This window comes from Gekko japonicus, unplaced genomic scaffold, assembly GCF_001447785.1.
Source record: "Gekko japonicus isolate JY-2015 unplaced genomic scaffold, Gekko_japonicus_V1.1 scaffold3497, whole genome shotgun sequence".
NCBI lineage: Eukaryota > Metazoa > Chordata > Lepidosauria > Squamata > Gekkonidae > Gekko > Gekko japonicus.
The window spans coordinates 74,569-102,330 of NW_015169887.1; the positions used below are offsets into that span (position 1 = coordinate 74,569).

The window sequence follows — 27,762 nt, forward strand, 5'->3', positions numbered from 1 at the left end:
CAGTGAGCTGTGTGACTCTGTGGTCCTAATCCAACACTGTAATCACTACACTTTACTGAGTCTCTCTCGTGCATGTTCTAGGGTTGCCAGCCCACACCTGGCAGCTAGTGGAAGACAGGGTGAGCAGGGACAGGGGGAGGCACCATCGCTCCAACAGTGTTGACATCACTTCCAAATGAATGGAGAAGTGACATCATTATGTCGACTCATCCTCCCCACACACACTGCACTTCTAAGCAGTGGCGAAGATTGGGGGCTGTCTCTGGGAGGTCTTCTGCTATAGTGGGAGGTCCAGCATCCCTCACGTATTCAGAGGCTGAGGGCAGCAGTGGAATGTTAAATAGAAGCAAGAATGAATTGTGAAGCATGAGTTGTGACCAAGCAGTGTTGGGAAGACCGAACAAAGTACTTGCTGGTGAGGTTATTTAATGTATTTAAGTATTAGCTAAATCCAGCCTACCAGTTATCTCTTGTGATCAGTCATGTACTTGACAGCCATCTAGTGTTTGTCATATCAAATGAACAGCACAAACAGGAAGTTATTTGTAGGGCTCTGCCACACTTGGAGCGCCACGTTGTGCAGGCTTTATTGTTTGTTTGAATTTCTGCACCACATCAGTTCCTGAGCCCAAAGTAAGGGACTGTATTTAAAAAGAAACATGAAAAAGAAATCAAACGTTTGTGTAGATACTTACATATTCACATGCACACACAGGTTAAAATTGCCTCATTCCTGAAAATTCCTGCTTAATTGCTTAAATTTGGGCTGTTTCCCTGTGCGGAATTTGCACTGTGGCAAAGGTTTCATGCAAAGGATGCAATACTGTATAATCATAATTGCATGGAGATCTTCTATGCAAGCACCATCCATAATTGTCCTGCCCCCTTAGTCATCTCTTTCTTAAACTGAAAAGGAGCATTATAATATTAGCTATCTTATTTTTAATCCCTTTCCTAATAATCCCCAGCATAGTTTGCTTTTTTTCACTGTGGCACATGGGGGTGATGTTTTCATTGAGCTATTTACTATGATCATGGCATCCGGCCCCATCACTCCTTGGCAAACAGAAGGGAAAGTCGTGGAAGTAGTGACAGACTTCACGTTCCTGGGATCGCAGATCACCACAGACTGTGACAGCAGCCATGAAATTAAAAGACACCTGCTCCTTGGGAGGAAAGCGATAGTGAACCTAAACAGCATGATAAAAAGTAGAGACATCCCCCTGCCAACAAAAGTCCACATGGTCAAAGCAATGGTATTCCCAGTAGTCATGTATGGCTGTGAGAGGTGGACTATAAGGAAGGCCGAGCGCCGAAGAATAGATTCTTTTGAACTATGGTGCTGGAGAAGACTCTTGAGAGTCCCTTGGACTGCAAGGAGATCAAATCAGTCAATCCTAAAAGAAATCAACCCTGACTGTTCCCTGGAAGGCCAGATAATGAAACTGAAGCTCAAATAGTTTGGTCACCAAATGAGAAGGGAGCACTCACTGGAGAAGACCCTGATGCTGAGAAAGATTGAAGGTCAAAGAAGACGGGGATGGCAAAGGATGAGATGGTTAGACAGTGTCATAGATGCAATGAACATGAAATTGAGCAAACTTCAGAGGATGGCAGAAGACAGGAAGGCCTGGCGTGATGTGGTCCATGGGGTCGCGAAGAGTCGGACTCGACTGTGCGACTGAACAACAGAAATCTACTATGACCTCTAGGTCTCTTCTCTTCTCAGCAAGTTCAGATCTCATTAGCATGTATTTAAAGTGCCAGAAATGTTCTTGCCACCCTCATAAAGAACCCCTCCCCAGAAACATCATTGAAATGATATGTTAGGAAAGTAGTAAAGTATCTCAATTAATAAAGCAGAACCCACAGAAGCACCTAAAATGATGCTCAGGCATACTGTATTGCTGTTGTTTTTCTTCTTTACAGGGGATGGAGGGAACAGGAGTGTGAGTGATGAAGGGCAACTTCAGCTCCTGAAACTTATTCTGTGAGCCAGTGACAGTATAGTCTGCAGCCTGCAGAGAGAGGGAAACTCGGGTGCCTAAAAACCCCTCTCTCTTGCTTTCTGTGGCCTTCCTTAAGGAAGGGACATCAGCATGTGTCTGTCTGTGTCAGTGTCTTGCCAGGTCTGGCTGGCTGCCTTGGTACTGGCTTGCTAGGTTGGTTTGGCTTACATTCTCTGGTTTGACATTGGTTCTGTTGGGCTTGCCACATGGGCCTGAAGTTTTGCTGGGATTCTCTGGTTTGATGTGAATTCTGTTGGCCATACTGGTTCTGTTTGCATTAGGAGAATTTTGGGCAGTGGTTGCTTTACTCTGTCTTCTGTGTTTGGCTATTGACTTCTTTTCCTGGAGAAAGCATGGATTTTTTTTTTCTCCATAGGAAATAATGGAGACAAGTTGGATGGCTGGGGGCCATCTGTAATTCCATAGAATTAGTCCCCTTGATCCAGTTTGCTTGAAATTTGGGAGAGTCTTTAGTGGACAGGCAGGATTGGTTTCCCAGAAATGATGGTGTCATTTGTTTGAAAAATAGCCACTCCAGCCCCCCAGAAATAGTCCTCTGATAAAGGATAATGGACCAGAAAATGTTCAGGATTTTTTTTAAAAAAATCCAAATCCTGAAATGGTGTAGGGGACCCCAATAATCTGAAATACCAGTATGGAAACCAATCCCAACAGCTGAATTTAAAAATATACAGTTTTTCTCCCCAAGTGTGCATCCCTAGAGGAAGTGCATGCAGAGTTGATGGGCAGGTACATATGAGAATATGTAACAATGTTGTCCATGTTGTTTGTTTATGTCAATACCCAAGTAGACCTTATTCATGGATACCTTCTGCCATTGTAGAAATGCTACTGCCTTTCTAGAAAACAGAACAAAAAGGAACTCTAGAATAAGATGAATTCACTGATCACAGTCTTCCTGGGACATAAGACAGGAATGTATCAATGACCTTCAAAAATACAGAAGTAGTGCATCCCCTTCCTAAGTCAGTCCCTATGGATAATAATGTTGTGTGTATTTTCCCATATAAACCCTGTCTAAATAAAGAAGAAAATGCAGTTCCTTTCATTGAAAACTATGCTGCCTTTTCTAATCCCCCTCCCATTTGCATTTAGTTACAGAGCAGCCTGGATTTGGCTACAAGTAGAAGAATGCCATCCTTGAAAGAAAAAGACGAGCACTTCCCCGAATGTATCAAGAAGCCACATTCAAGAACTCGGTCCCAAGTTTTAAGCGCAGAGGAGACCATCCAGGATATTGTCCGGTGGTCTTTATCTCAGGCTCTCTCCAATGGCAAGAAGACAGTTTACCAGCATCCTGTGCCACTTGGCCAGTCTCACAGACTGAGCCCTTCTCTGAGCCACAGCAGAAAGACATCCCGACCCCTTCATAAGAAAACATTACATGGAGACCCATTGGATGTCCATAGACAATGGTTTACAGAAACAAAAAAGCCCTTTACACCAAAAGTTTTAAAAACACCAAATAAATCATTCCTTTCAAAATACAGGTATTATAATTCTCCACACAGAAAGAAGACCTTCTTGTCTGATAAACCATTGCACAAAAACCCAGGAAAGCTTTATAGGTAAAATGCTCAACAACTTAGTTTACATATGAATAGCTAAACGAAAAAAAATGAAAGATGTAGTGTCCTCAGCTTCAAGCAAATAATTTTAAACTGCTGTCAATGTTATTCAAAATTTCCTTTTTCAACTTTCAGGGCTTCAGAAGATGAATGTCTAAGATCTTATGCAGATTACTTCACGCGGCATCCACTCAAGGTTGTTGTACCCCGTTCGGTACTGAGTGAATTGATATGGGCAGGAATATTTATAAATTTAAGCAATTCTGGATCTGAGCACAAGGCAATTTTAGATTAAATCTATTTACTCCGTGATAGAATGGCATCAGACATAGCTGAAAGAAAGTTTAAATACCTACAATGATTATTGTTGGTGATGATTAACTCAAACTGGTTATTCAAGCAATTGAAAATTACACATTTGGGGAATTGTAGTGTTTCAGGGTAGGTAATGACACTGGGTGGGTTCCAATAGAAAGATCTAAAATAACAGAGCTCTCTTGAAAACACAAACAATGTTTTTAAATGTACGAAAGTAGTACCTGAACCATCGCCAGGGTTCTCTTTCCAAGAAGAGACTCTAAAAGCAGCAGTTGTGTGTTTTACTAAACTAATGTAGTCAGCTGCCGTGTGGGAGAGATACAAAATCATCTACTTTTCTTTAACTACTTTTCTTTAACAGTTACAAATAAGCACTGTCTCTGAACAAAACTTTCCCCTTTTGCTTTTCTTTTTTAGTGTTATCATGTACCGAAACTGAAAAGGCTCTCATAATAGATAGCAGAAGTACACCGACATGATATGTACAATCAACTGTGTGTTCCTGTGCTTAAAGAAACAAAACTTAGGAGCAGGGGTCATTTCGTAGAAAAAGAGCTAGGGGAACTCATTAGCATAACTCATTAGCATATGCCACACCCCCTGACATCAGGGGTCCGGCGGTGGACCTGCAAGGCCAGCGGGAGTGCGAGGAAGCCCCGCCAAGGCCCTCCCTGGCCCCAGGCAGGCAGGGGTGGGGAGAGGCGGGGAGGAAGCAACTTACCCTCCCTCTTCTCCTGCTTCCTCCTGGCTGAATGAGGGCTGGAAGTGGGGTGGCCGGAAGCAGGGGGCGGGGCTTCGTCATGTGCCCCGCCCCCCTGCACCTCACCTGGGGGAACTGTGTTCCCCCGCGTTCCCCCCCCCCGAAATGACCTCTGCTTAGGAGATAGTTAGAGATCTATGATCTGATCTTTACAGGATTTTTAAATAGCAAAAGCAGGGCAGGAGCCAGCCTGTTTAACTCTTCCATCCACACAGTTTTGTAACTATAAATCAACCCCTTCTATGTGCTGCTATTAGTCTTGGCAAGAAAAAAAAGACAGGCAAAGAATGGATGCCCATCTCTTTTCTTTTCTTTTTTCCTTTTGAGGCTAATAACAGCTTGGAGGGGTCAGTTTCAACTTGCTTCCCCACAGCCCCAATCCAGGTTGGGGCCTCACACAATTGCAGTTTCTGTTTTAAAAATTGCTGGGAAGATCCAATCACAGATTTCTCAGGGTCTTATCTTCTTAGACTGTCAATATGGAATACTCTGATTTTCTTTCCCTTACCCCACTAATTATTTCTGGCCCTATTTTGAGTCAGCATTACATTATTTTAATAGTATTTAATTGCTATTTACCATGAGAGGGAGCCTGAAGGCTGATTAGGTGTATTAGCAGCCTTATCTTCACGGGGGGTATCCATAAGAAACATTCCTTCATGTGAAAATAATTAGGCAAAACTATTTTGTGATGCTGTTTCTCCATCTAAACAGAATATGGAAATTTGATCTTAATGTACCTTGGAAAATGTATACTGCATGGGACTTGTGGCAGTGGAGTCTCTGATACCAGTGGGATGAGCTGGTATATCTCGAGACATTCCAGCTGCTCGCACAACATAGCCACCAGCAATAACATGTTCACATTCCAGTCTCTGTGAGAAGGGGTAGTTGGCAGTTTCGATGAGAAAGAACTCTCACATAGTGTGTGTGCAAGGAGCTGTGTGCACAAGTTAATACTGGAAAGGGTGATTGGAAAGTGGACCCGTAAGGTAGGAAACCTAAAGGATAGCCCAAAAGTATGGCAGTTGAATGAAAGGGACAGAGAAAACAGTGGAATAATTTAATAATGAGAAAAGGTGGGGGGAGAGTGAGTCTGAGGAAACATCTAGTGAACTATGAGCTAGGGAGCCAAATGGTACATAGAGTTGCCAGGTCTAGATCCTAACAAGGCTCCTGTGCCTTCAAGAGTTGCAACAGCAGGGAGAACACTGCTCACTCTTTGATTGTTTTCCTACTATCAGTACAGAATATGATGTATTAATATGAAGGAGCTAGTGGAGGAATAAAATGAATGGGGTCATGTACTGAATTTTATATTTCTTTGAACTTCCCAGCTAACATGTTGGCTATAGAATTCTAGCGGTTAAATATCACTAGTGTCTGCTATCTACTTCTGCAATAAAAGGGTGTTGCAACAGTATGTGTAACTAGCCTCACGGTTTGCTTCAAAAGTGTAAAACAATATATTAGGTTGTACTTTACCATCGTTCCTCTGGTAGAAGCAGATCTCCCCATCACCCACCCTCTCTTAACTGCGTGCTGCAACCCCTTTGCATTGCTGGGAGAACTGTGCAGGTCAGGGATGGCTTCACTGATACCGGGCAAGTTGGCCCTTCTGTCATTAGGATGGCCATCAGGTACACTTAATCGATGGATATAGCAGAGCATTTCTGTGGCGCCTTTACCTCCTCCTGGAAGCTGCTTTGGGTCTCCAGTGGGAAGGAAGGCAGGGGATACATAAATGAATAATAAATAAACCTCCTCCCTTGCAGTTGCACCAGCTGGCTGAAGGCAGGAGAAAGGGAGATCCAGGGCTCCAGTGATTCCTCTGGGAATCTGTTCCTGTCCATGCAGCTGCATGTGCAGAGGAAGATGGACTGAGTCAGTATAAAGCTTTACCCATAATGAACATCAACAAATACTTTTGGCTTATTCCTGTTTGGTCTTGGGTATGACTACCCAAGAATGTGCTGTTTGGGAAATGGGATGGGCATATACATGTATTTTTTTGGTCTGTTTTACTTTAAACTGCACAAGCATGTTGGGGCCAAATTAATATGTAATGCACAGTATGTGTCTATGTACTCAGGTATTCATACAAAAAATACATAGAGAACTTATGAAACATCTCCTAAGACCAAGCCTATGCTGGAGACAAGTCACAGGCAATTCTCAAGTGATATTTTTTCATACTAATAGTTAAATCCCTATAAAGTATATCTTTATATAGGAGCTGACACTGTGTGCCATAAGACACATTGGTAATGTTCATAATGGGTCCACTGGGTAACTAGCTATTACGACACAAGGAGATATGGCATTCCAAGTCTATAAAGCAATGGCTTAGTTTCTTTTCTCTGCTTTTAAACATTATAGAAACATCAGGAGACTTCAGTTTCTCTGCAAGCACTGCTTCAGGCAAAGTAAGTGAATTGTACAGAGCTCATGTTAGTCTGTTGCAGCGAATATCAAAGAAGAATGTTGGGTACCTTAAAACCTAGCATGTTCAGCATAGCATAAGCTTTTGTGGGCTTCAGCAAATTATTCAGATGCACAAAGTGAATTCTCAGCCTGCAAGAAAGAAAAAGAAAGAGCAAAGGGTTAAATGGCCTAGCTTGTGATATTGCTATGTCAAAGTATATTGAGAAGTACAGTGATTATTCACAACAGCTGTGATTGGTAATAACAAGAACAGTTGGTTTTGTTAAGAAATGTAATACCTGTAGCGGCCAAGAAAACGGCAGACCTGGCTAATACTATCAAACCTATTCATGAACTAATATAGCCACTTCCCACTGGATGTTCTGGAAGACTGAAAAGTTCTTCAGTGCATTTTTGAATGTTGTCACTGAGTAGGATCCCATGGAAAATTTGCATTTACAGATGTGGGGGCAATTTCCCCTCATGGCATTCCTTCAGCTCGCTTTAATTTTGTTCTTGGGCATCCCTTGTCCTTCAGGAGCAATATTTTGGGGATTTTTCCTATATAAACAGCAGGGCATTGTTGACAAATAATGAGAGGTGTTTAGGCCCCTCCCTTCAGTGGCTTGTTTCCCAAGTTCACTTGCGGACATCACCCATTGACCTCAGAATTAAGAGAATAAACAGTCTCTAACACCTTGTTCCTCCTCTTCTTGCTGCTTCCCTCTCTAGCCTGGGGTGGGTAGCTGAGCACTGTCCTCATCGTAACCTGCTTTTAAAGGTGGCCTAACAGGCAGTGCATGCCCTCTGGTTTCCCTTGTACACTCACAAGGATTCCTCTCCCTGCGAGAGGTAGGGAGTCCCACCTCCACCCAAGCTAGTGAGGAAGATCAGCTGTTGTGGTGGTGGTGGTGGTGGCGGCGGCAGTGACAACATAGTAGCACTTTAAAGAGACAAGCTCCTGAGGTGGCTACCTGGTGAGCCTGGGATATATCTCACAGAATGATGAGCAAGTAAATGAGCCCCTGATTAACTACAATAGCTAATATTATCAGGTCCTGTAATAGTGTTACTTAAGTTGAACAGGGACGGAGCTGGGCTGATTGCACTGTCTGGTTCTCATGCTAATATCTCCATGGGGTGGTGCATTGTTGCACATTATATTAGAGGGCTGTCTATAAGCAAGTAAAGGCCTACCACCCAAGGCCTTTGTGAAAGAGGAATTATCATCCAAAACAGGCTTTAGATCATGGATGGTAAGTAGGATTGGTTTTACTCAGAAGCTATAGGTGAGAGCAACTGGTGTTCTGTCACTTATTATTTTGGATCTGTCCTGTAGTAATCTGTCCTGGGATACCAGTGTGGTCTTGTTAATCTGCTATGGATATTGTAGTGTTAAGAATGTCTACTGTAAATCCTTTAGGTGTGACTCTCTGTCCAAGAAATAAGGCAAATATGATTTATCATGGGATTGGGTATAAACAGTAAATTGCGTTGTATATTTGAAACTATGTCCTGGAACTCTTTCTGCGACTGATTTATGGCAACCCCATGGGGTTTTCGGGGTAAAGTTCAGAGGTGATTTGCCATTGCCAGGCTCCATGTATTTCCCATCCAAGTACTAACTTAGCTTCCAAGATCTGACACAATTGAGCTAGCCTGACCTATCCAGGACCACAGACACTGAAGGAGAGTGCATTCTAAGTTAATTGCTATGAAACTCTGCATCCTGCCTAAACTACTTCTGTGTCCCATTGGTGGTACACACACCATGGTAGAGAGCCACTAGTTTGGAGGGACCAATAGTCTCTATCAGTACAGGGCAGCTCCATATGTACAAATTAAACCCTGCTTAGCTTCCAAGATCTGACACGACTGAGCTAGCCTGACCTATCCAGGTCAGGGCCACAGACACTGAAGGAGAGTGCATTCTAAGTTAATTGCTATGAAACCCTGCATCCTGCCTAAACTACTTCTGTGTCCCATTGGTGGTACACACACCATGGCAGAGAGCCACTGGTTTGGAGGGACCAATAGTCTCTATCAGTACAGGGCAGCTCCATATGTACAAATTAAACAGGTAAATCCTGTTGATTTTAGTGAAAGAAAGCTATACATATTTTTAATTCTCCCACTGAAATCAGTGGGACTTGAAAGTGAATCATCTGAATCATTCCCATGGGACAGTGTCATAGAAATAGGCTGCCTTTCACCTAAGCAACTGAAAGTGGCATGAATGTTAGTATTTGGGATAGAGGGCAGAAGCCCAAGGAACAATCTTTTCTTAACATGTTTATCCTAATCTGTTTCATGTTGACAAAGAGAAGAAGAGTTGAAGTACCTTCAGTTTCTTAAGGAAATTACAAATGACATTTTGATCAGAAGCTGTTACCAGAACAAGTGAGTGCTCAGATTTTCTTCCCATTTTTTTCTTCTATTAAAATAAAGGAAATAATTACATGATGCAGAATGTACCTGTGTACTCCTAATGACTTTTATGTTAGGGTCTTTTCACATACTGCAATTTACTAATGTACCCCAAATGAGGGAATACGCATGGAATTCTGAAAAGCTGTTAACCTCAAACAGCATTCACACTTGTAACGTATTTTAAATGAAGGTCATAAGTGTTCATTTTAGAACCATTTTACACACCAACACAGACCTTAGTTTACTACTGAACAGACACTTGACAGGGAACTGTAAACAATCTTTGCTTTCCACTGAGTATAGCTGGATATAATATCCATGTTTGAATCTGTTGCATTCACATTCATTCTTAGATGTACACTCAGAAACATAGCGAGTGGACAGGCCCTCCAAGCTGATAGAATGGAGATTCACTGTTGGTTCAGTGGCTCGAGCATTGGATTAGGACGTGGGAGACCTGGATTCAAATTCCTCTGCTCTGAAGTCACAGAATGACCTCAAACTAGTCATTCTCTCCACCTCACAGGGTTGCTGTGGTGGTAATGTATACTCATATATACTTCCCCTGAGCTCCTTAGAGCAGAGATATCAAACTCATTTTCTACATAAATGTCACTTTGTTGGGCCAGGCCATGTATGCCATAAAACGTAATGCCAGATACAGATAGAAACTGTATGAATGACATCAGCTGGTAATCTCTGAGTTGTTGTATCCTCACTGCAAGGTCCCAGGGGCTGGGAGGGGGGTGCAGAGTAAAACCCACATAGGCAGGCTGGAGAGGCAGCAGTGCAGTGCTGGGCAGATGCTCCCACAATGGTTGACTGCTGCAGACAAGATTGTTCTGCCGTGCTGAAGCCACAATGGAGTGGTTCTGCCCATTCCCCCCGGCACTCCCTCCCTTGCACCAGTTACTCGCAGGCCACATAAGAGCCATGGACAGGCCAGTTCTGACCCCCAGGCCTTATGTTTTGATACCCCTGCCTTAGAGGAAGGGTGAGATAAAAATAGATAGCACTGTTTGTCATGGAGGCAGCAATTCCTCCAAACAAGTGAAGGAAATCCAAGGATGAATATCGAAAACCTATCTTTACTGCTTTGAAAAAGAGTATCTATTTTCCTTGTTGCTATTTTTATTGCTTTATTTTTGGTTCTCTTTTTGAGTCTCTGCTGATATATATTTTCCCCTTCTTTCTAAGGGCACTTGGTGATATATTTCAGTTACATGTTAGAAGCAGGAGGTGTGACCTTGATGAGGTGAGCAAAAATACCTTTTATTAAATGCGCTGTCACAAGCAGTGGAATAGTCCTACATCGGTCTAGGACAACAGCTTGGGCTGCTACACTTTTTAATTAAAAGGGGAATAAAAACAGATACCTGCATGACGTAAAAGCCACAGGGCGGGCTATATTTGGAACAGGTTAAAAAAAGATGTTTCCCCCCATACACCCATAGCAGTGCCTAAGTTAAAAAATAAAAATAGTGTTTGATAAAGTACATAGCAGCCTGTATTCAGATTTAGATGAAGGAAGACCCTTGTGAAAAATGTTTGCTGCTCTGACTTTCTGTTGCTTTTGCCATTTGGAGCAGCAAGTAACGCCAAGCAGGATTTGTAGCCTTCTACTTTTAGAAATGGGTCAATGGATATGTGTGATAAACTACAAAGCCTTGACCACCAACTGTGAAGTCCTCCATGCTTCAAAAACCCTTGCTTGGAACCCTTTTTGATGGTCTAAAGTGCATGTTGTTCAGAGCCAGGCAAAGGGCAGATCAGCTTGATGTGTGGCCTTTGTAAAAGGTAAAGGTTCCCTTGCTCGAAAGCCAGTCGAATCCGACTCTAGGGTTGCGGTGCTCATCTCCGTTTCAAAGCCGAAGAGCCAGCGCTGTCCGAAGACGTTTCTGTGGTCATGTGGCCGGCATGACTAAACACCAAGGCGCACGGAATGCTGTTACCTTCCCACCGAAGTGGTACCTATTTATCTACTTGCAATTTCTTGCTTTCGAACTGCTAGGTTGGCAGGAGCTGGAACTAGAGACGGGAGCTCACTCCGTCATGCGGCACTCAGGTCTCAAACTGCTGAACTACTGACGTTCCACAGCCTGCAGTTCAGCGTCTTAACCACTTGAGCCGCCGAAGCTCCTAGTGGCCTTTGACTCAAATGCAAATACAGACATTGGGGTGTTGGGTGGGCATTTGATGATCCATAAGGATATCTTAATCTACACAGAGATGTTCATCATAGGGCAGACTCTAGTTCAAAGGTTAACGACTTATTATGACTGCTAAAAGTCAGTTCCAACATTGTGGCCAGTGTTAAGCTCCATTTACAACCCATTTACAGCAGGTTTATTCAGAAAACAGTAATAGTAGTATTCTCATTCTAACTGTGGCTAGCCAAATGCTTCTAGTAGCCCCATCTGTCAGGTCATCTGGTTGTTTCTTATGCTTCTGTGTACTACTAACCTTTGAACCCAAGGCACGGCAGTATTGGGGCAGGTAACCATGTTTTCATCTCACTCCACATGCTCTTCCGGAGTCAATTGTTGTATTGCAATGTGGGAGTGCACAGAAACAGCAACCATGCCCATAATGCACAGCCCTGTAATACATTTAGAACATCTCTTTAGAAAAAAATGTTATGCTAAGTTAGCTTGTAATATATAAGTTGGCTCTGAATGTAGAAAGAAAACAGTATTGAAGACTGTTGTTCTTCCTTGAGGACAAGAATGGCCTAATTATATGAGCATGTGACATTTATTTATTATTTATTTATACATTGTTGTCATTGGTCAATTCATTCAATATATTACTGACCAAACAACATACTTCATTCAAACTTCTTACCACTCAGACATCTTGGAAATTATTTAGCTAGACTGAAGAGGGCAACATTTCAGGAGTACTTCAGATAGTATTCACTGGCATTCCATATTATTATAGTGGTTAAGTGCGCGGACTCTGGGACAACTGGGTTTGATTCCCCACTCCTCCACTTGCAGCTGCTGGATGACCTTGGGCAAGCCAAGGTCAGAGCTGTTGCTGAAAGAGCAGTTCTCAAAAGAGCTCTCTCAGCCCCACCTACCCCACAGGGTGTCTGTTGTGGGGGGGGGAAAGGAGTTTGTAAGCTGCTCTGAGACTCAGAGTGAAGGGCGGGGTATAAATCCAATCTCTCCTCCTCTTCTTCTCTTTGAGGGGTGAATGTGTTTATTAATAGTAACATACACTGCTGGAGTTCCCGATCTTTAGTCTTTAGATGTATTATATATGTGCTTTGACAATGACCTTGCTACAGAGCAAAAAAGGCAAGACACAGAAAACATGGTGACAATAAACAGGCTTTTTAATTGCACAGGTGTGATGTTTGCTAGACTATAATGTTTATCTCATATTAATTAACTATGTAGTAATTGGGTGGTTTAAATTGGGTGGTATCATCTGTTTTCTGTGTTACTGAAATAAAAGGTCACATGCTGAAGCCGCAGGATTGCTTCATTTTGTTAGAAGATAGTGTTGTTCGACAGCATTCTCTGAACCAAGAGGCTATGTGGGAGTCAGCCATGTTCACTATGAAGGAAGATTAAGAGGTAATCTGGATAATTATGAAGTAATGGCTTCATAGAATGGTTTTGTGTCATTCTAAGTGACACGACTGTGATATAACAGATAGTTTGGGCAACTTTAGCGTTCAGGCATTAGTATGGATAAGATTCATTATGCTGTGTAAGAACAATCAGAGTCGAATTGTAGGTTGTTTTTAGATAATGGCATTTTGAAAAAGGATTCATTTAAGTGAACAGATATATAATGTACTCTTGGGAAGGTGGTTCAGAATTAGTCTCTTCTAAGGTCCTGTCCTGCAAGATACGGATATTTTTGTTGGTAAAAATTGTCAAAAATACTCAGAGTTTACAATGGATCTTTGCTCCACTGGAGAGGAGACGTTTATTTCTGTTTAAAAAGCTTTATTTCTAAGGGTAAAAGGTACACGAGAAACCTACAAAGTAACAAACATGTCTAGAGTTACATTTTCACATCCTACTTCTAGAAAGCATGGTCACACAACAAGTACACAGCAATGGAGAATCTCCTTCTTCTTGACCCCTAGAAAGGAAGTCACCTGAAACCAGTAACCAATCAATACCATTAACATTCGTAGGCTTTTCTTGCAGTGGCTGTCTGCCAGGTTTCCGTTCCAGGTCAGTCTAAACAATAGTAGAGATGGTAAACAAGTTAATCCTATAATGGCTGGAATCTGAGACCTTGCAACCCATACATTCCCAACAATTTTAATATCAGATGGTAATGTGTTGGGGTCTGATCTTCATGCTAACAGCCCCTCAGTATTCCTTCAGTCAGCCATCAAAGATTTTGCTGGTCTTTAAATAAAATGCCTTCCAAAATATGTACAGTTCTTGGCGAAAGACTTATGGTGGAAGTAGAGAAGTCACCATGACTCAGACAGTTTGTTGTTATTATTACTGTTTACATCCTTCATTGCATACCTGGGTATTCACCATGTCATTTGCACAATAATCCTATGAGATAGATGAAGCTCCCTGGCCCAAAATCACCCAGTGAGTTTCATGACTGAGCAGGGATTTTAATTAAGTGTTTCCAATCCAAATCAAATATTCTGTTCACTAAATCACACCATAACATGCCTTGGGGGTTTTTTTTAAGAAAAAGGATAAAATTCAGTAGTCTGTGTCTTTAGGAATCGAGGTTCTGAGATGCTCCAAAAGGATGCCATGGTGGTCCTTCTCTCCCAGTTCCTATCAGCTTTCTCTGTCTGGTGTGCTCTGTGGTATATTAGAGTGCTGAATATGAGAGAACTGGGTTCAAATTTGTGATATACCATGGAAGCTTGCCAGGTAACTTTGGCCCCATCACATTCTCTAAGGTATTTCACAGGGTTGTTGTGAGGATAAAGTAGAGTATGTTAGCCAAATTGCTTTATTTACAGCAATTGGCAATTTATAAATGGGTTCTTGCCAATTTATACCAAGGTCCTGTTCCTACCAAGGGTTACCAGTAAAGGATTTGAGGCTGTTGTGGTTAAAATAGATGTCTTTTACTTAAAAATATATCTCATACAAACAATACTGATGCACTCACACATTCAATCAAGTTTCTAAGAGATACAGTAGGAAATAAGCACAGTTGCATTAGCAGGTGGGGGTGATGACGGGTGATACTTAACTGTCTTGCAGCTTGGTTGTTCCAATGAAGAATAGAGGGAAGAAATGGAAAACAAAGGGAATTTACACACAACCAGAACCAGCCAGAATGTGTGGACAGTGGAGGCAAGTGTTGGGGATAGCAAGTGGGACTTAAGAGGAGTAAAAGCAGACAGGGGTTGTTGCGGGGGAGATGCTAATTGATGAAGTAGGAGGGGCCAGGTGACTGGTTCTCTCCTTTTATAGGGGGTCCAAGAGATGGGTAGTAACTGTGCCAACCTCTTCACCCACCTACCTGTTAGTCCGTCCCAAAAACTATCCTATTGGTTGCATGTGGGAAGGGGAGGTTACCTAAGAGGGGTGGCCAATATTGTAACCTAAAACCTTACTCAGAGTATGGCATCTGGACAGGTGTGAAATTCGGGCATCAGGATGCTTCATTGTAGTGCTGATGAAGCTGGCCAGTTCCATTGATAACCAAATGTCCATATGGCAGGAAATTCCAGCTCAGGAACAAAGCAGGTGATGGGTAGTACGTGACCATAAGCATCTTTGCCATGGGGGCTGTTTCCTCCTAGAGTTTTTGTTTCATTGCTCACAATAATGGAGGTTTGTGCTTCTTCACCAGGCTGGGTAACTGTGTAGCTGAAACCTTATTTGCATGTAAGGTATGTGCAGGCACCCTCTATGTGTGGCATCACAACAGGTGACCTAAAGTGTACAGCTTCCTGAGCCTATGTGTGTGTGTGCACAGTCCATTGTGTGTAGCAATAAATAGTTCATAAAGCAAATATCAGGCTTATTCTCTAACAAGTAAGGGAAAACAATGTAATAATGTTGTTTTTGGTCCCTATTGGGGGGGGGGACAGGATATAAATAAAATATTTTCTTCCAATCATGTTGTAACTCTAGCCAATGACTTTTTAATAAAATTCAGAATTCATTCCAATGTCCAAACAGCTTTTTCTAAGATATATTGGTTGGTAGCTTTTTTGTTATTGTTTTGGCTTGGTATACTGGACATTTATACTGAGGCTTGCTTTACTTGTAAGCAGACACTTAAGGGGTAGAATGAGAAACCATGAATGTACATTTGTTATCTGTGGCTTCAGAATCCGTTCCTTGGACCACCTTCAAATGTATAAACTTGATTGTCTTGGACAAATGTGTCCCAAAACACCTTCTGCTCTTTAACAAGCCTACCTTGGAGAGTGATGCCAAGAAACCAGGTGAGCAGAAAGTGTATTTTTCAGAACTAGCCACTAAGATGCATTTCTAAGTATATCCTGTTTTGAGCAATGGATGGCAAATACAGCAGCGGCAATCCAATAACTGGTTTGTTTCCTACAGAGTCTTTCTCTTTCTAAATAAATTCTTTCTGGGAAAGCTATGGAGTTAAATAAGAGGGTGGCATTGTATTGCTGCCATTTGGGTAATAGCTGTAACTATATGGCATCTTACAAATGCTTTCTCACCCTGTAGTTTACAAAAATTATGTCTTATACAACTGGGGGGGGGGGACATGTTAGCTGCTCTACAGTTCTTACAGCCTGATCCCAGAGCTCAGCATTTATTCCCAGGGAGGGGGGAAGGATTGGGACAAGGAGACTCCTGTGGTTGAGGCAGCCCAGTGTTTAGTGTTGCACACCGGCAGATAGAACCTTGTTTGCAACAGTCCATTCACTCAACTGTGGCAACCAGTGTTCCCCCTAAGATGACTTAGTGTGAGCTCGCTCACAGTTTTTTAGCCTCTGGCTCACACATTTCTGTCTCAGCTCAGGAAGGAGGGCTCCAGAGCAAACTAATTTATGCAGCAGCCAAATCACTTGCTCACAGCTTTAGTGCCGGTAGCTCACAAAGTAGAATTTTTGCTCACGAGACAGCTTAGAGGGAACATTGCCAACAGGAATGTCTTGCCCTTGACATAGCAAGGACAACAAATGTAAAGCTGTGGTGGGAGCAGAAGGAAAAGAAGGCAAGGCCCCCAGCAGGCCCATTTCCTTGTAACCCTGTGACTGCTTTATATTACAGGGTTTTGTGTGGCCAACTGGGTGCTGTAGATGTTTGATCAGCTTACCATGCATAATCTTCTACAGTGTTAGACATGAAGTTTAATACAGCATTACTCCCTCTGTGTTTTACCCCATATATGATTACTGTCAGAAGCACCTATTTTTCCAACAACTTATTGGGGCTACATACTGAGAGACAACTAGCTGATGAACTTGGTGCAAGTGCCACAAAAGGCACAAAATGCTTTGGAAAAGGAGATTATTTGAATGGTGCACACAACATTGCTATAGTTCTTTGCCAAACATCTGCAGCTGCCTGTTGGTCAGAAGCTGACTCACAGTTGATCAGGGGATCAGCTGGAAATCAGGGTCTGATTTCCCAGCACTAACCTTGTTGGGTTGGGCACAGGAAAGCTTAGAGATGTATAAGAAGCTATCACATCTAGTGGGGGATCAGCTGGGAATGGGCTACTGCCCCCCCCCAAAAAAAACCCTGCTACACAGTAAAGTTGGAGAATCGACATGATCAGTTTCTCATTTCTCTACTGCAAAAGGAAAAGGAGAAAAATCATTTCTCTTCCCTTCCCTCAAAGCTGGGATGGGGAGAGACAGAGCAATCCTTCTGATTTCCCCATCGCAAAAGGAAGAAGAGAAAGAGATCCGTTCATCTCTCTTCTCTGTAATCCAAGCAATCCACTCCTTTTCTTTACATTCCAAGCCAATTGCTGAGAGCTTGAGCTATGGAGAACAGGAGTAATCTGTTCCTTTTCCAAGCTCACAGCTTTGAGTGTGGAGAAGAGAAGGAGAATTAGCTGGGCTACAGATCATCCCCCCCCCATGTGCTTTACCTTATCAAATCGGAAAGAACATTAGCTGAAAGTCAGCTATTGATTCCCCACCACTACAAAAAAAGATAAAAGAAAGAAAAAGCATTTTGCTTAGTGCAGAGCAAAATTTCCCCAGAAGGAGGGCAGAAGCCAAGATCAGATGAGAGAACTCTCATCAACTGGGAGTTAGTTTCAAATGGCTGTAACTAACCTATTCCTGAGAATAGATGTTTCCAGACTGTAAATAGCTGAACTTCCCATTGATTAATTGGCTGCCTGATTGCCACTGGTGAACAGGATGTAAGCCAAAATGGCAAGTGTTCAAGCATCCCTAATATATACTGGAGACACTCAGGTTCAGATCCCTACACAACCACTGGGTGACCTTGGCCATGGCCTCTTAGCCTATGGCATAACAAATACAAATGTGATGAACCTGGATAAAAATGTGACCAATTGATAGATGTGCATCCAAAATTCAAAATGAATCCCTCTTCTTTAATATAGTTAATCCATCAACACTAGTTGCCATTATTTCTAGTAATCCATATTCTCTGGAAAATGTTAGAAATGTCCATTGTTAGTGGCACCTTAATGTCTGTTTTTCACAGGTGTATGAGGTGAAAGGAATGAAGGGAGAGTAACGAGCAGAAACAGATAATGTAATTCACAGGGTCATCTTCCAGTAATACAAATTAGTAGGTCTCCTCACCTAAGAGAATCATTCCAATATTTGTTTATGTACATAGCATTTCTATTTTCAAAGGATAAGGAGGAAGAAAAACAGAGGCAACACCCTTTCCCTCTTTGCTTGTTCTGGACTGTAGGCAGTGCAGCAGGCAGGGGGATAGTATAAAGGGACTTACATTCCCATATCCACCATGACAGGCAGTGCACCTGTGAGCAAGAGAGACAAATATTTCCCTTGTGTTATTTGTAAGACAGGCAAAAAAGCATCAGTACATCAAATGACTATCCCACCTTCATGTAACACTGACAGAGAGAAAGATAGACTTAGGCCCCTGCCACACGGGGGGGGGGGTGTTTACGGCCAAAGTATGGCTTTTTAAAGCCGCACCAAAGAAACATGCGGAAGTGGGATCACATAGATCCCCTGAGCCGCCGCACAGTTCCTCCCCGGCATGATCAGATGCCGGGGGGAAGCTACTGAAAGGACAGTGAGGCTGCCGAACTGCGCATGTGTGCGCATGCGCAGTTCAGCCGGGAGCCTGGATTGCTCCAGACGACGGGCACGGCGGCAATCCCACGACCACGCTTGCTACAGTGCTTCAGGTAAGTCCTCCTCTGTAGGAGGTTCTTTTTTGCAGCGGCTTTTCCAGGTTTAGGGACGGATCGGGGATGGGTGTGTGCCGCTTCCCAGATATTGATCGCGCCCGTTTGCTGCACCCCGATCCGTCCCTCTCCCGGGCCAAAATCTTCCGTGTGACCGGGACCCTAGTATCATACTAGATGAGATTCAAAAGATCTAAGGAAGGATCTTAGGTCTCTCTGTGTGAGTGATCAGTGATGCAAAATCATAGTGAGATTTCTCAACATCCGTTTTATTTAAAACAAGCTATGAGTACACACAGCTATCACACAATTGCACTCATTTTGCATGCTAGCAAGGTCATGCTCAAGATCCTACAAGCTAGGCTTCAGCAGTACGTGGATAGAGAACTGCCAGAAGTGTAAGCTGGGTTTCGAAGAGGTAGAGGAACTAGAAATCAAATTGCCAACATTCGCTGGATTGTGGAAAAAGCAAGGGAGTACCAGAAAAACATCTATTTCTGCTTCATTGACTACGCTAAAGCCTTTAATTGTGTGGATCACAACTATCTATGGCAAGCCCTTAAAGAGATGGGAGTACCAGACCACCTCACATGTCTCCTGAGAAACCTATATGAGGGTCAAGAAGCTACAGTTAGAACCAGATATGGAACAACAGATTGGTTTAGCATAGGAAAAGGAGTGTGACAAGGATGTATATTGTCACCCTGCTTATTTAATTTATATGCAGAGTACATCATGTGAAATGCCAGCCTGGATGAATCACAATCCAGAATTAAGATTGCTGGGAAAAACATCAACAACATCAGATATGCAGACAATACCACTCTAATGGCACAAAGTGAAGAGGACCTAAAGAACCTCTTGCTGAGGATGAAAGAGGGGTGCACAAAAGTTGGCTTGAAACTCGACATCAAAAAACTCCTAAGATCATGGCATCCGGCCCCATCACTCCTTGGCAAATAGAAGGGGATGTCATGGAAGCAGTGACAGACTTCACATTCCTGGGATCCAAGATCACTGCAGATGGTGACTGCATCCATGAAATTAGAAGACGCCTGCTCCTTGGGAGGAAAGCTATTTCAATCTTTGACAGCCTAATAAAAAGTAGAGACATCACCCTGCCAACAAAAGTCCATGTGGTCAAAGCAATGGTATTCCCAGTAGTAATATATGGCTGCAAGATCTGGACCATAAGGAAGGCCGAGCGCCGAACAATAGATGCTTTCGAATTATGGTGCTGGAGAAGACTCTTGAGAGTCCCTTGGACTGCAAGGAGATCAAATCAGTCAATCCTAAAGGCAGGGGTCATTTCCTGCAGGAGCGCACAGGAGCGAAGCTCCAGCAGTAAGGAGCCCAGGGGGCGGGCACATGCAACAAGCCCTGCCCCCTGCTCCCAGGAGCCCTCAGTCGGGCCATGAGGAGCAAGAAGCAGCCAGGTAAGTTGCAGAGCCCCCCCTCTGGCCTGCGTTCAGGTACCAGCTCTCCCTCCACTGTGAGGGCAGATCTGCGTGTCCCCCAAAACAGTCCAGTGGGGCCTGAGTGGTGGGTGTTGCCTTCTGACACACTTCCAGTGATGTCAGGGGGTGTGGCATATGCAAATAAGTTATGCTAATAAGTTATGCTAATGAGCTCCTGCACCTCTTTTTCTACTAAATGACCCCTGCCTAAAGGAAATCAAACTTGGCTGTTCCCTGGAAGGACAGATACTGAAGCTGAAGGTCAAATACTTTGGCCACCAAATGAGAAGGGAGCACTCACTCGAGAAGACCCTGATGCTGGGAAAGATTGAAGGTAACAGAAGAAGGGGACGGCAAAGGATGAGATGGTTAGACAGTGTTATTGATGGAACGAACATGAAATTGAGCAAACTCCAGAGGACAGTGGAAGACAGAAGGACCTGGTGTGATGTGGTCCATGGGGTCGCAAATAGTCAGACTTAGCTGTGCGACTGAACAACAACAAATGGGTACACACTATTTACATCAAGCCACAACACTGAAGGAGGAGGGATGCAAACTTTCTTAATTCAGAGCAAAATGGCACAATTCTTGAGTATTTCTACACGAACCTTCCCATAAATGTGTACAGGAAGTGAGGGAGATCAATTTTAAATAAAAGTTGTCATTTAATTCGTTGAGTGGAACAAAACTTTATTCCCTACTAAGCTTTACTTCACCATGCTCATTTCATTAATTTAGCATTTTTCTTCCAGTCCAGAAGACAGCCAGGATGAGAGAAAAATGCTAAAATTAAAACAGTGTCATGAAATGAAGCTCTGCTTATCCACATGTGTACTATATTTTTCTTTAAGAATAGGCCCACCTCACCCTATTTGAAAATACTAGGAAAGGAGGGAAAACTCATATGCCAGTGTTCTTATACCTTCTTGTCCCACTTCTGCAAGCAAGGATGTTATTTGATCATAAAATAGGGATTGTTTCTACTTTTTGTCTGAAAGTAGGTGGCTTCCTTGGATATGGGGGTGGGGAAGGGGGGCAATCCCTGGGAGTTTTATGAGAATTAGATAGTGGAAAAGAGTACTGTCAGAAATGTGTTTTCAACTGAAACAAGTGGGAACAAAGAATAGAATAAAGCAAATACTTTTCATTATTGTATTAAAAAAACTTAAATGAACTGAAAAATAAGATGCATAACATTTCTGTATATAGCCCTATTACATAGTAAGTGACCATACAGTAAATAGTTGCTAGCCTTTACCCACCATTTTTATCACTACAGCTAAAGTGGTTTTATAGTCACTGTTACTACAATTAGTGGTAGAAGTGGAACTATAGAATGCTTTGGAAACCACTAGGATATGACAGGAGTGGACTGCATTCTCTAGTTATCAGGGAAAGATCATTTAGTCCACTTGTATCTTAGGGGCAGCTGTGGTGCATTCTAGTGTTCAGCCTGTCTATTGTTTTCTCTCTGCTGTGTGTTAGTGCTTGTACTCTGAAGGCCTCTCTGTTGTATTAGTCGTCTCCTGACAGTTATTAACATAAGAACATAAGAGAAGCCAATGGCCCATCTAGTCCAACACTGTCACACAGTGGCCAAAAATACCAGGTGCCATCTTTTTGTAAACCTTTATTGTCTTTTTGTAAAATCCTGTTGCAGCAAAAGTCACTGAAAGCAAACTCCAAAGTGTGGCTTGGGTTTTCCCCTCAAACTCTGCCAACATAATGCCACATAGAAAAGCCATCTAGCTTAACTAATAGTCTACTGTGTCTCTACATAAATTATGTGGGTGTGGTACTAGGCCTTTGTAGTCACCTATGGAGTTATCTCACATGTATTTTATTCAATCCTTTTTTATACACTACCTATATCAGTATCCCTTACAACATCCCAAACATCAGCAGGTAAATTATGAATTATGTGGAGAACTCAGGGCAGCAAGCTGGAAGGGTCTATTTATGCCCCAAACAGAATCAGAGGTTTCCATAGCAACTAGTTCAAAGGGCCCATTTAAATCCCAAAGCGAAGTCATTGTTTTCCCAGTGGACAATTTGGGCTTATAAAAGTAGCCAAAACTTGTGTTCAAAAAAGAATAATATTTCCACAGTTATAAGCAGGCTCTACTTTTTCACCATGCATTTTCTCATCGTATAATAATTATTACTACTATTTTTTAAAAAGTTAGCTCAGCTGGAGACAGTGTAACGTCTGAGTCAACAACGATAGTTGCAGCTGAGGCTGTCCATTTTATGCAGTGATTATCTGTAAAACATTGTAAATATTTGACAACACACAGAGACATAATATAGCATCCTTTGTCTGGACAGGAAGCAATGAAGTAGAACTTAGTGAAGTGTAAAACTAGGCCAATGAATAGCACAGAATTATTATGCATAGTACTGGAAGTCAGAAATGTAATGCATTTCTGTTCTGAGAGTAGCACCAGTGATGTTCTTAGAACAAGGCTATTTGGATGGCTATTGACATCTCTGTCTTAAAGAGCTCCGTTCCCTCGCCAGTAATCACAAGAGTAATGGATTTGATCTCAGCACTCCCCAAACATACTAAATGTGAAAGGTATGTAATGTGAAAACTGAATGCTTGTTTTAAATGCTATAGTTTGGTTCAGGCATTGTCTGAAGCCATAGATTAATGAAATTAACTATGGTTAGTGGAGTTGTCTTGAGTGCAGCCATTCTACTAAGTATGCTTAGATAGGGTCCATCAAACTAAGATCGGAAACCAGATTCTGAAGTCTTAACAATGGTTTTGTGTGTTAATTCTGGGTTATTCTATGGCAACACTTTCCCAGGCTACAGAGAGAAGGCAACGAAACTGACACGTTAAGGCAAACAAGGGTTTAATTGATTATCTGTGAACAGAATCCTGGTTTCACAAACTAGCCATAGTTAACAAAGGCCCCGGTCACACTGGGGGGGAAGCCATGGCTAAAGTGCGACTTTTTTGAGCCACATCAAAAGAGACGCGTGGCAGTGGGATCAGACAGATCCCCTGAGCTGCTGCACAGTTGCTCCCCAACACGATCAGATACCAGGGGGAGAAGCCACAGATCGGTGAGCGGAAGTCACAGATCGGTGAGCGGGGCAGCCCGCTGCACATGTGTGCGCCTATGCAGTTTGCCTGGGGGGCCTCGCATGCTGCTGTAGATGGGTGTGCCTGCGATCCCATGGCTGCCCCTACTGCGGATTTTCAGGTAAGTAGTAGTGTTTTGTGTGGGGGGGTTGATCCGCATCTTCGGCCAGATCGGGGACGGGTGCGCGCCACTTCCCAGATGTTGCAGTGTGATCGCACCCGCTTGCTGCACCCCCGATCTGTCCCTCTCACAGATCAAAGCCTCCCGTGTGACCGGGGCCATAGTTACTAGCCACAGTTAACAATGGCTTTGTATTATGTCTGAACTGAGCCTATGCCTGAGTTATACACTCACTTCGCTTATAACATGGAACTATGTCATTTTTTAAAACTATGGACAGTTTATGAAACAAGGATTCAGCTCACAGACACTCATTTCAATCCTAGTTTGCCTTGACAAATGCTAGTTTCATTGCATTTACTCTGGCCAAGTGTCACTGGGGAGTATGTGGGGGTGTTGATATGGAACAAGCTACTATCTAGCCAGGATGTCCATGGTTGTATATCTCATAAGTCTTTAGTTAAGACTGTGGTAAATAGATCAGCTTTGAACTTTGGTTTCAAAACCAAATCTGACAGACTGTAAGTTGACTGTATTCAGACAATATGCTAGCCATTGTTAGTTTAATTAAACTATGGTTTCACTTTATGCCATAGATTGACTTTATAATGAGCACTTTATTTGCATACTAACATAGCTTTCTGATGCATTATATACTATATGGAGAACAGACTGTCCAGAATACGGGCCATCTTAGATTAACTGCTCTAGGTAATGTTCTGTTAAAGAAAAGAAGATCTGCAGTTTCTCTATTTTGCACACAAAATTACACCACAATCTAGAAATAGGGCAGACTCAAAAGAAGCTGAAAATAATAAAGGAATCACTGTTTTCATGTTCTTCACCATCATTCTCTTCATCTACAACAGGATCTGAACTACAGCATTTTAACCTATTGTTCTCTGCTATTATTACATTACCCAAAATAGGGAGTCTCCAATTAGTTTGGGGGAATTAGCTTGGAAATGGAGCAAGAGGCAGGTAACTGAGATATCCACCTATGTATACCAGGATTTGTCCCTATGAGAACTCTCAGAAATAATCAGGCTGTTATTTACGGGAAGGGTTTTTATTGAATCAAAAAGAAAACAGAATAAAATGAGGATGCACACCGTAAACACTAGAGCTAACTAGGAGAATCAGGGAGGAAAGGGGAAAGCATTCTAGGGAAGGGTGATAATTACTGATCTTGAAGAGGTCTGCAGAAGCAGCAAAGTCAAAGGCCAGAATTTTGGGAAGCAAGAGAGAAAGGACCCACACACAAGTGGGGGTGTGAGGGCAATCCAAGAACACACACAAACTGCTGGGGCAGCAGGGTGATGTATTTATAGGGCAAAATGTATCCTGAGGCAGGTTGACTCACTGCCAGAGGACAATGAGATGATGGTTCTACCGGAAGTAGAGGTGGGAGAGGTTTGGTGGCCCTACAAGCACCAGATGGGAAAGGTGAATAGACTTAAATGTTGATTAATTGCCTCTTAATCAAGGATAATGGGTGAAGGGAAGCCATGCTTGAGTGCTGAAGGGATTATTCCTGAATCTCTTAAACAAGGATAATGGGTGAAGGGAAGCCAGGCTTGAGTGCTGAAGGGATTATTCCTGAATATAAGGGTGACCCATTGTTCTGAGTTATGCATCTCTCCAGGGCAAGGAGGGGCGGGTGACCCATTGTTCTATGCATCTCTCCAGGGCAAGGAGGGATAGTAGCCAGCCAGCCCCTCTGACTCACACCTTGAAAACTGCTTCCCCAGCCCTCTGCCTGACTGGCATCGCTTTTGGTCCACTTTGGCTCAAGCAGTGCCCTGTACTTAAGGTATCGGGGTGATGTATAGATGGGTGTTTCTGGCTTAGTAGCCTAGAAACTGCCCCTCAGTGGGAGGAGGGATCTGACTACTAACAAGTATTACTATTATTATATTTAGCATGAATAATAATTTGTTTCTAAACCGCTCCTTGTACAGCTGGAATCATTACTTGGAATGACTGGCTTTTTCCATGAAACCATGTATGGAATAGCACAGACCCTTCATGTAATTCCTTATTGTCTGACAATCATCACAAATGACTTCTATGTGAGAAATTCAGTGTCACCTTGTGGTGAAGAAAGTCACTAAATCATTCAATTTTGAACAGTTGTTGCTGTGGTACTAATATATTTCAGGACTCCACAAGTGCCTAATGAAAACCCCTGCAAATGAGGAAATAGCCCCAATTGTGACACATGATGGATTTCTTGTTTTTTATTTCTTCCTCATAAACTATTCTTTCTAAAAAGGCCTTCTACTAAAATTTAGATTGCCCTGTGTGGCATTGTTGAGATTAAAGTGCCAAGGCTGAACATAAAGGGCAAGGAAGGACACATATTTGCATTCTGATTCTTAAACAACACAATGAGCAGGCTATTAAACAACAAAAAGTAATATATAAGAGGTAAAGGGAAAGGGAAATGTGTGAGGTAGCAGTATATTGGCCTGGCCTAAGCAATGAGAACGTGGCTTGAACAGGGAGAACATAGTAGCTGTATTTGAATAGTAATAAGTTGTGGCTGCTGGCAAACCTCTGTGGACTTCCAACTGGAGTGTTTTGTTTTTAGGGCCGTAAGATGGAAGATTTCTCAAGGAATTGAGGTTTCTGGCACAGCGGATGGTACTGCTTCCATCATGCCTGGCATTTAACACTTTGGTTGTGATCCAGCCAAGTCCAGTTGGTTCCACATGGTTATCTATCCCACTGGAATCAATACAATATGTAGCCCAATCCTACCTCTGTTTGCAGTGAAATAAATACCACACAGTTAGTGTTACTTCCACAGAAGTATGTTTAGGATTGCAATTTAGGTTTGGCTGGATTGAACCTCAAAGGACAATCTCCTTCCGTACTATCTGGCCCACTAGTTAAGACCTGCTTCTCAAGCCCTGCTTTCTGTGCCCCTCCTGCCTTCAGAGGCACGTAGGGGGGTAGCAACTAGAGACAGGGCATTTTCTATGGTAGCACCTCACTCTTTGAAGCCCCTCCCCTCTGAGGCTTGCCTACTTTCCAGCACCAGGCCAAAATACATCTTTTTATCCAGGGTTTTAATTAGGGGTTTTAACCTTCTCAGCTTCATTTGATCTGCTTTTATCAGCTCTGCTTCTGTTTCATGGATAGTTTTATGCTGCTTATGTCAAATGACTTGTTTTTTAAACTTTGGTTTTTATATTGTGGTTAGTAGAACCCTGGTGTTCTTTACAAGCCTACCAGAGTCTTTTCACTGAAAAGATCAGTGATGGCAGACATGTTTCCCTGAAAGACGTTTCCTAAACTTCCTCAAAGAAGACATGATAATCTTTCCTTGCAACGTTCAGCTTCTGGAGAATGTTAGGTTTGTTGCAGGATGCCAGGCCAGCAATTGATAGAACAGACACCCCACCACCCCACCCCCATGATGGACTACAACATGTTGAAGTTGCTCAGAAGAGAAACTGATGTGGAAACAGAGCGCACTGAAAGTTTGAAAAGTGTCGCTACAAAGAAAAAGACTGAACTCTGGGCAGCCTGTATAATTCACATGCTTGATGCTTTTACCCATAGCCTGTCAGATGTTCCAGACTGCCTCTGGATAGACAGAAAGGAAACAAGAGACAGAAAGCAAAGCTGGTCATGTGCAGGTTCTAAAGAGGCATGGAGCAATGTGTCAAGACAGACATAAGCGTGCCCATTCCCAAGCAATCTGCGGTATCCTTTGAAATGTGAAAACTATACAATTCAATAAGTTCCTTGCAAGAGATATTCCTAGTGGATTGTACCCAAAACTTCTGTCTCCCAGTGTAATTCCAGAAATGTATACATAGACACAAACTCCTCTCTCTCTCTTTCTCCCCCCCCTTCCCCATTTTTACTTAGGTAAAAATGCAAAGAATTTTTCGTGCCCTGAAGGAAGATTTGAACAACTGCACTGATCTGCCAGATCCTTCTATCAGTTACTTTGGCTTAGAACACAGGAGTCGTCACCTCATTGCATCAAATATGTAGCCATTTTTTCTCTCTATTCTTTGTGGAGTTCTGAGTACCTGACTGAAACAGTTAGAATTCACAGGTACAAAAAGAAATTTTCCATACAGGTAGGGTACAAAGCAATGCAGAGCAAGCCTTACGTAGAGTGCCTGACGTTGGCATTTGCATTGGGAAAAGCTCATTCAAGCAATGAGCTGAAGATGAAGTATACAGTTTTACCTGATGCCCCCTTTCTACTGCAGAACCCTACACTGT

The 27,762-nt window shown here is 42.7% G+C and overlaps 1 protein-coding gene across 1 annotated transcript in view; it reads left to right on the forward strand.

Moving 5' to 3' along the window:
- The window catches only part of LOC107115712 (spermatogenesis-associated protein 7 homolog), a 94,345-nt gene extending 66,820 nt beyond the window's left edge, over nucleotides 1-27,525 (forward strand). The window contains exons 6-11 of the mRNA XM_015417469.1: nucleotides 3,126-3,598; nucleotides 3,734-3,794; nucleotides 7,056-7,102; nucleotides 9,423-9,500; nucleotides 10,728-10,785; nucleotides 27,397-27,525. Coding sequence (XP_015272955.1) covers nucleotides 3,126-3,598; nucleotides 3,734-3,794; nucleotides 7,056-7,102; nucleotides 9,423-9,500; nucleotides 10,728-10,785; nucleotides 27,397-27,525 — 846 coding nt within the window. The remainder of the gene's footprint in view (nucleotides 1-3,125; nucleotides 3,599-3,733; nucleotides 3,795-7,055; nucleotides 7,103-9,422; nucleotides 9,501-10,727; nucleotides 10,786-27,396) is intronic.
- Nucleotides 27,526-27,762: the final 237 nt, after the last annotated feature.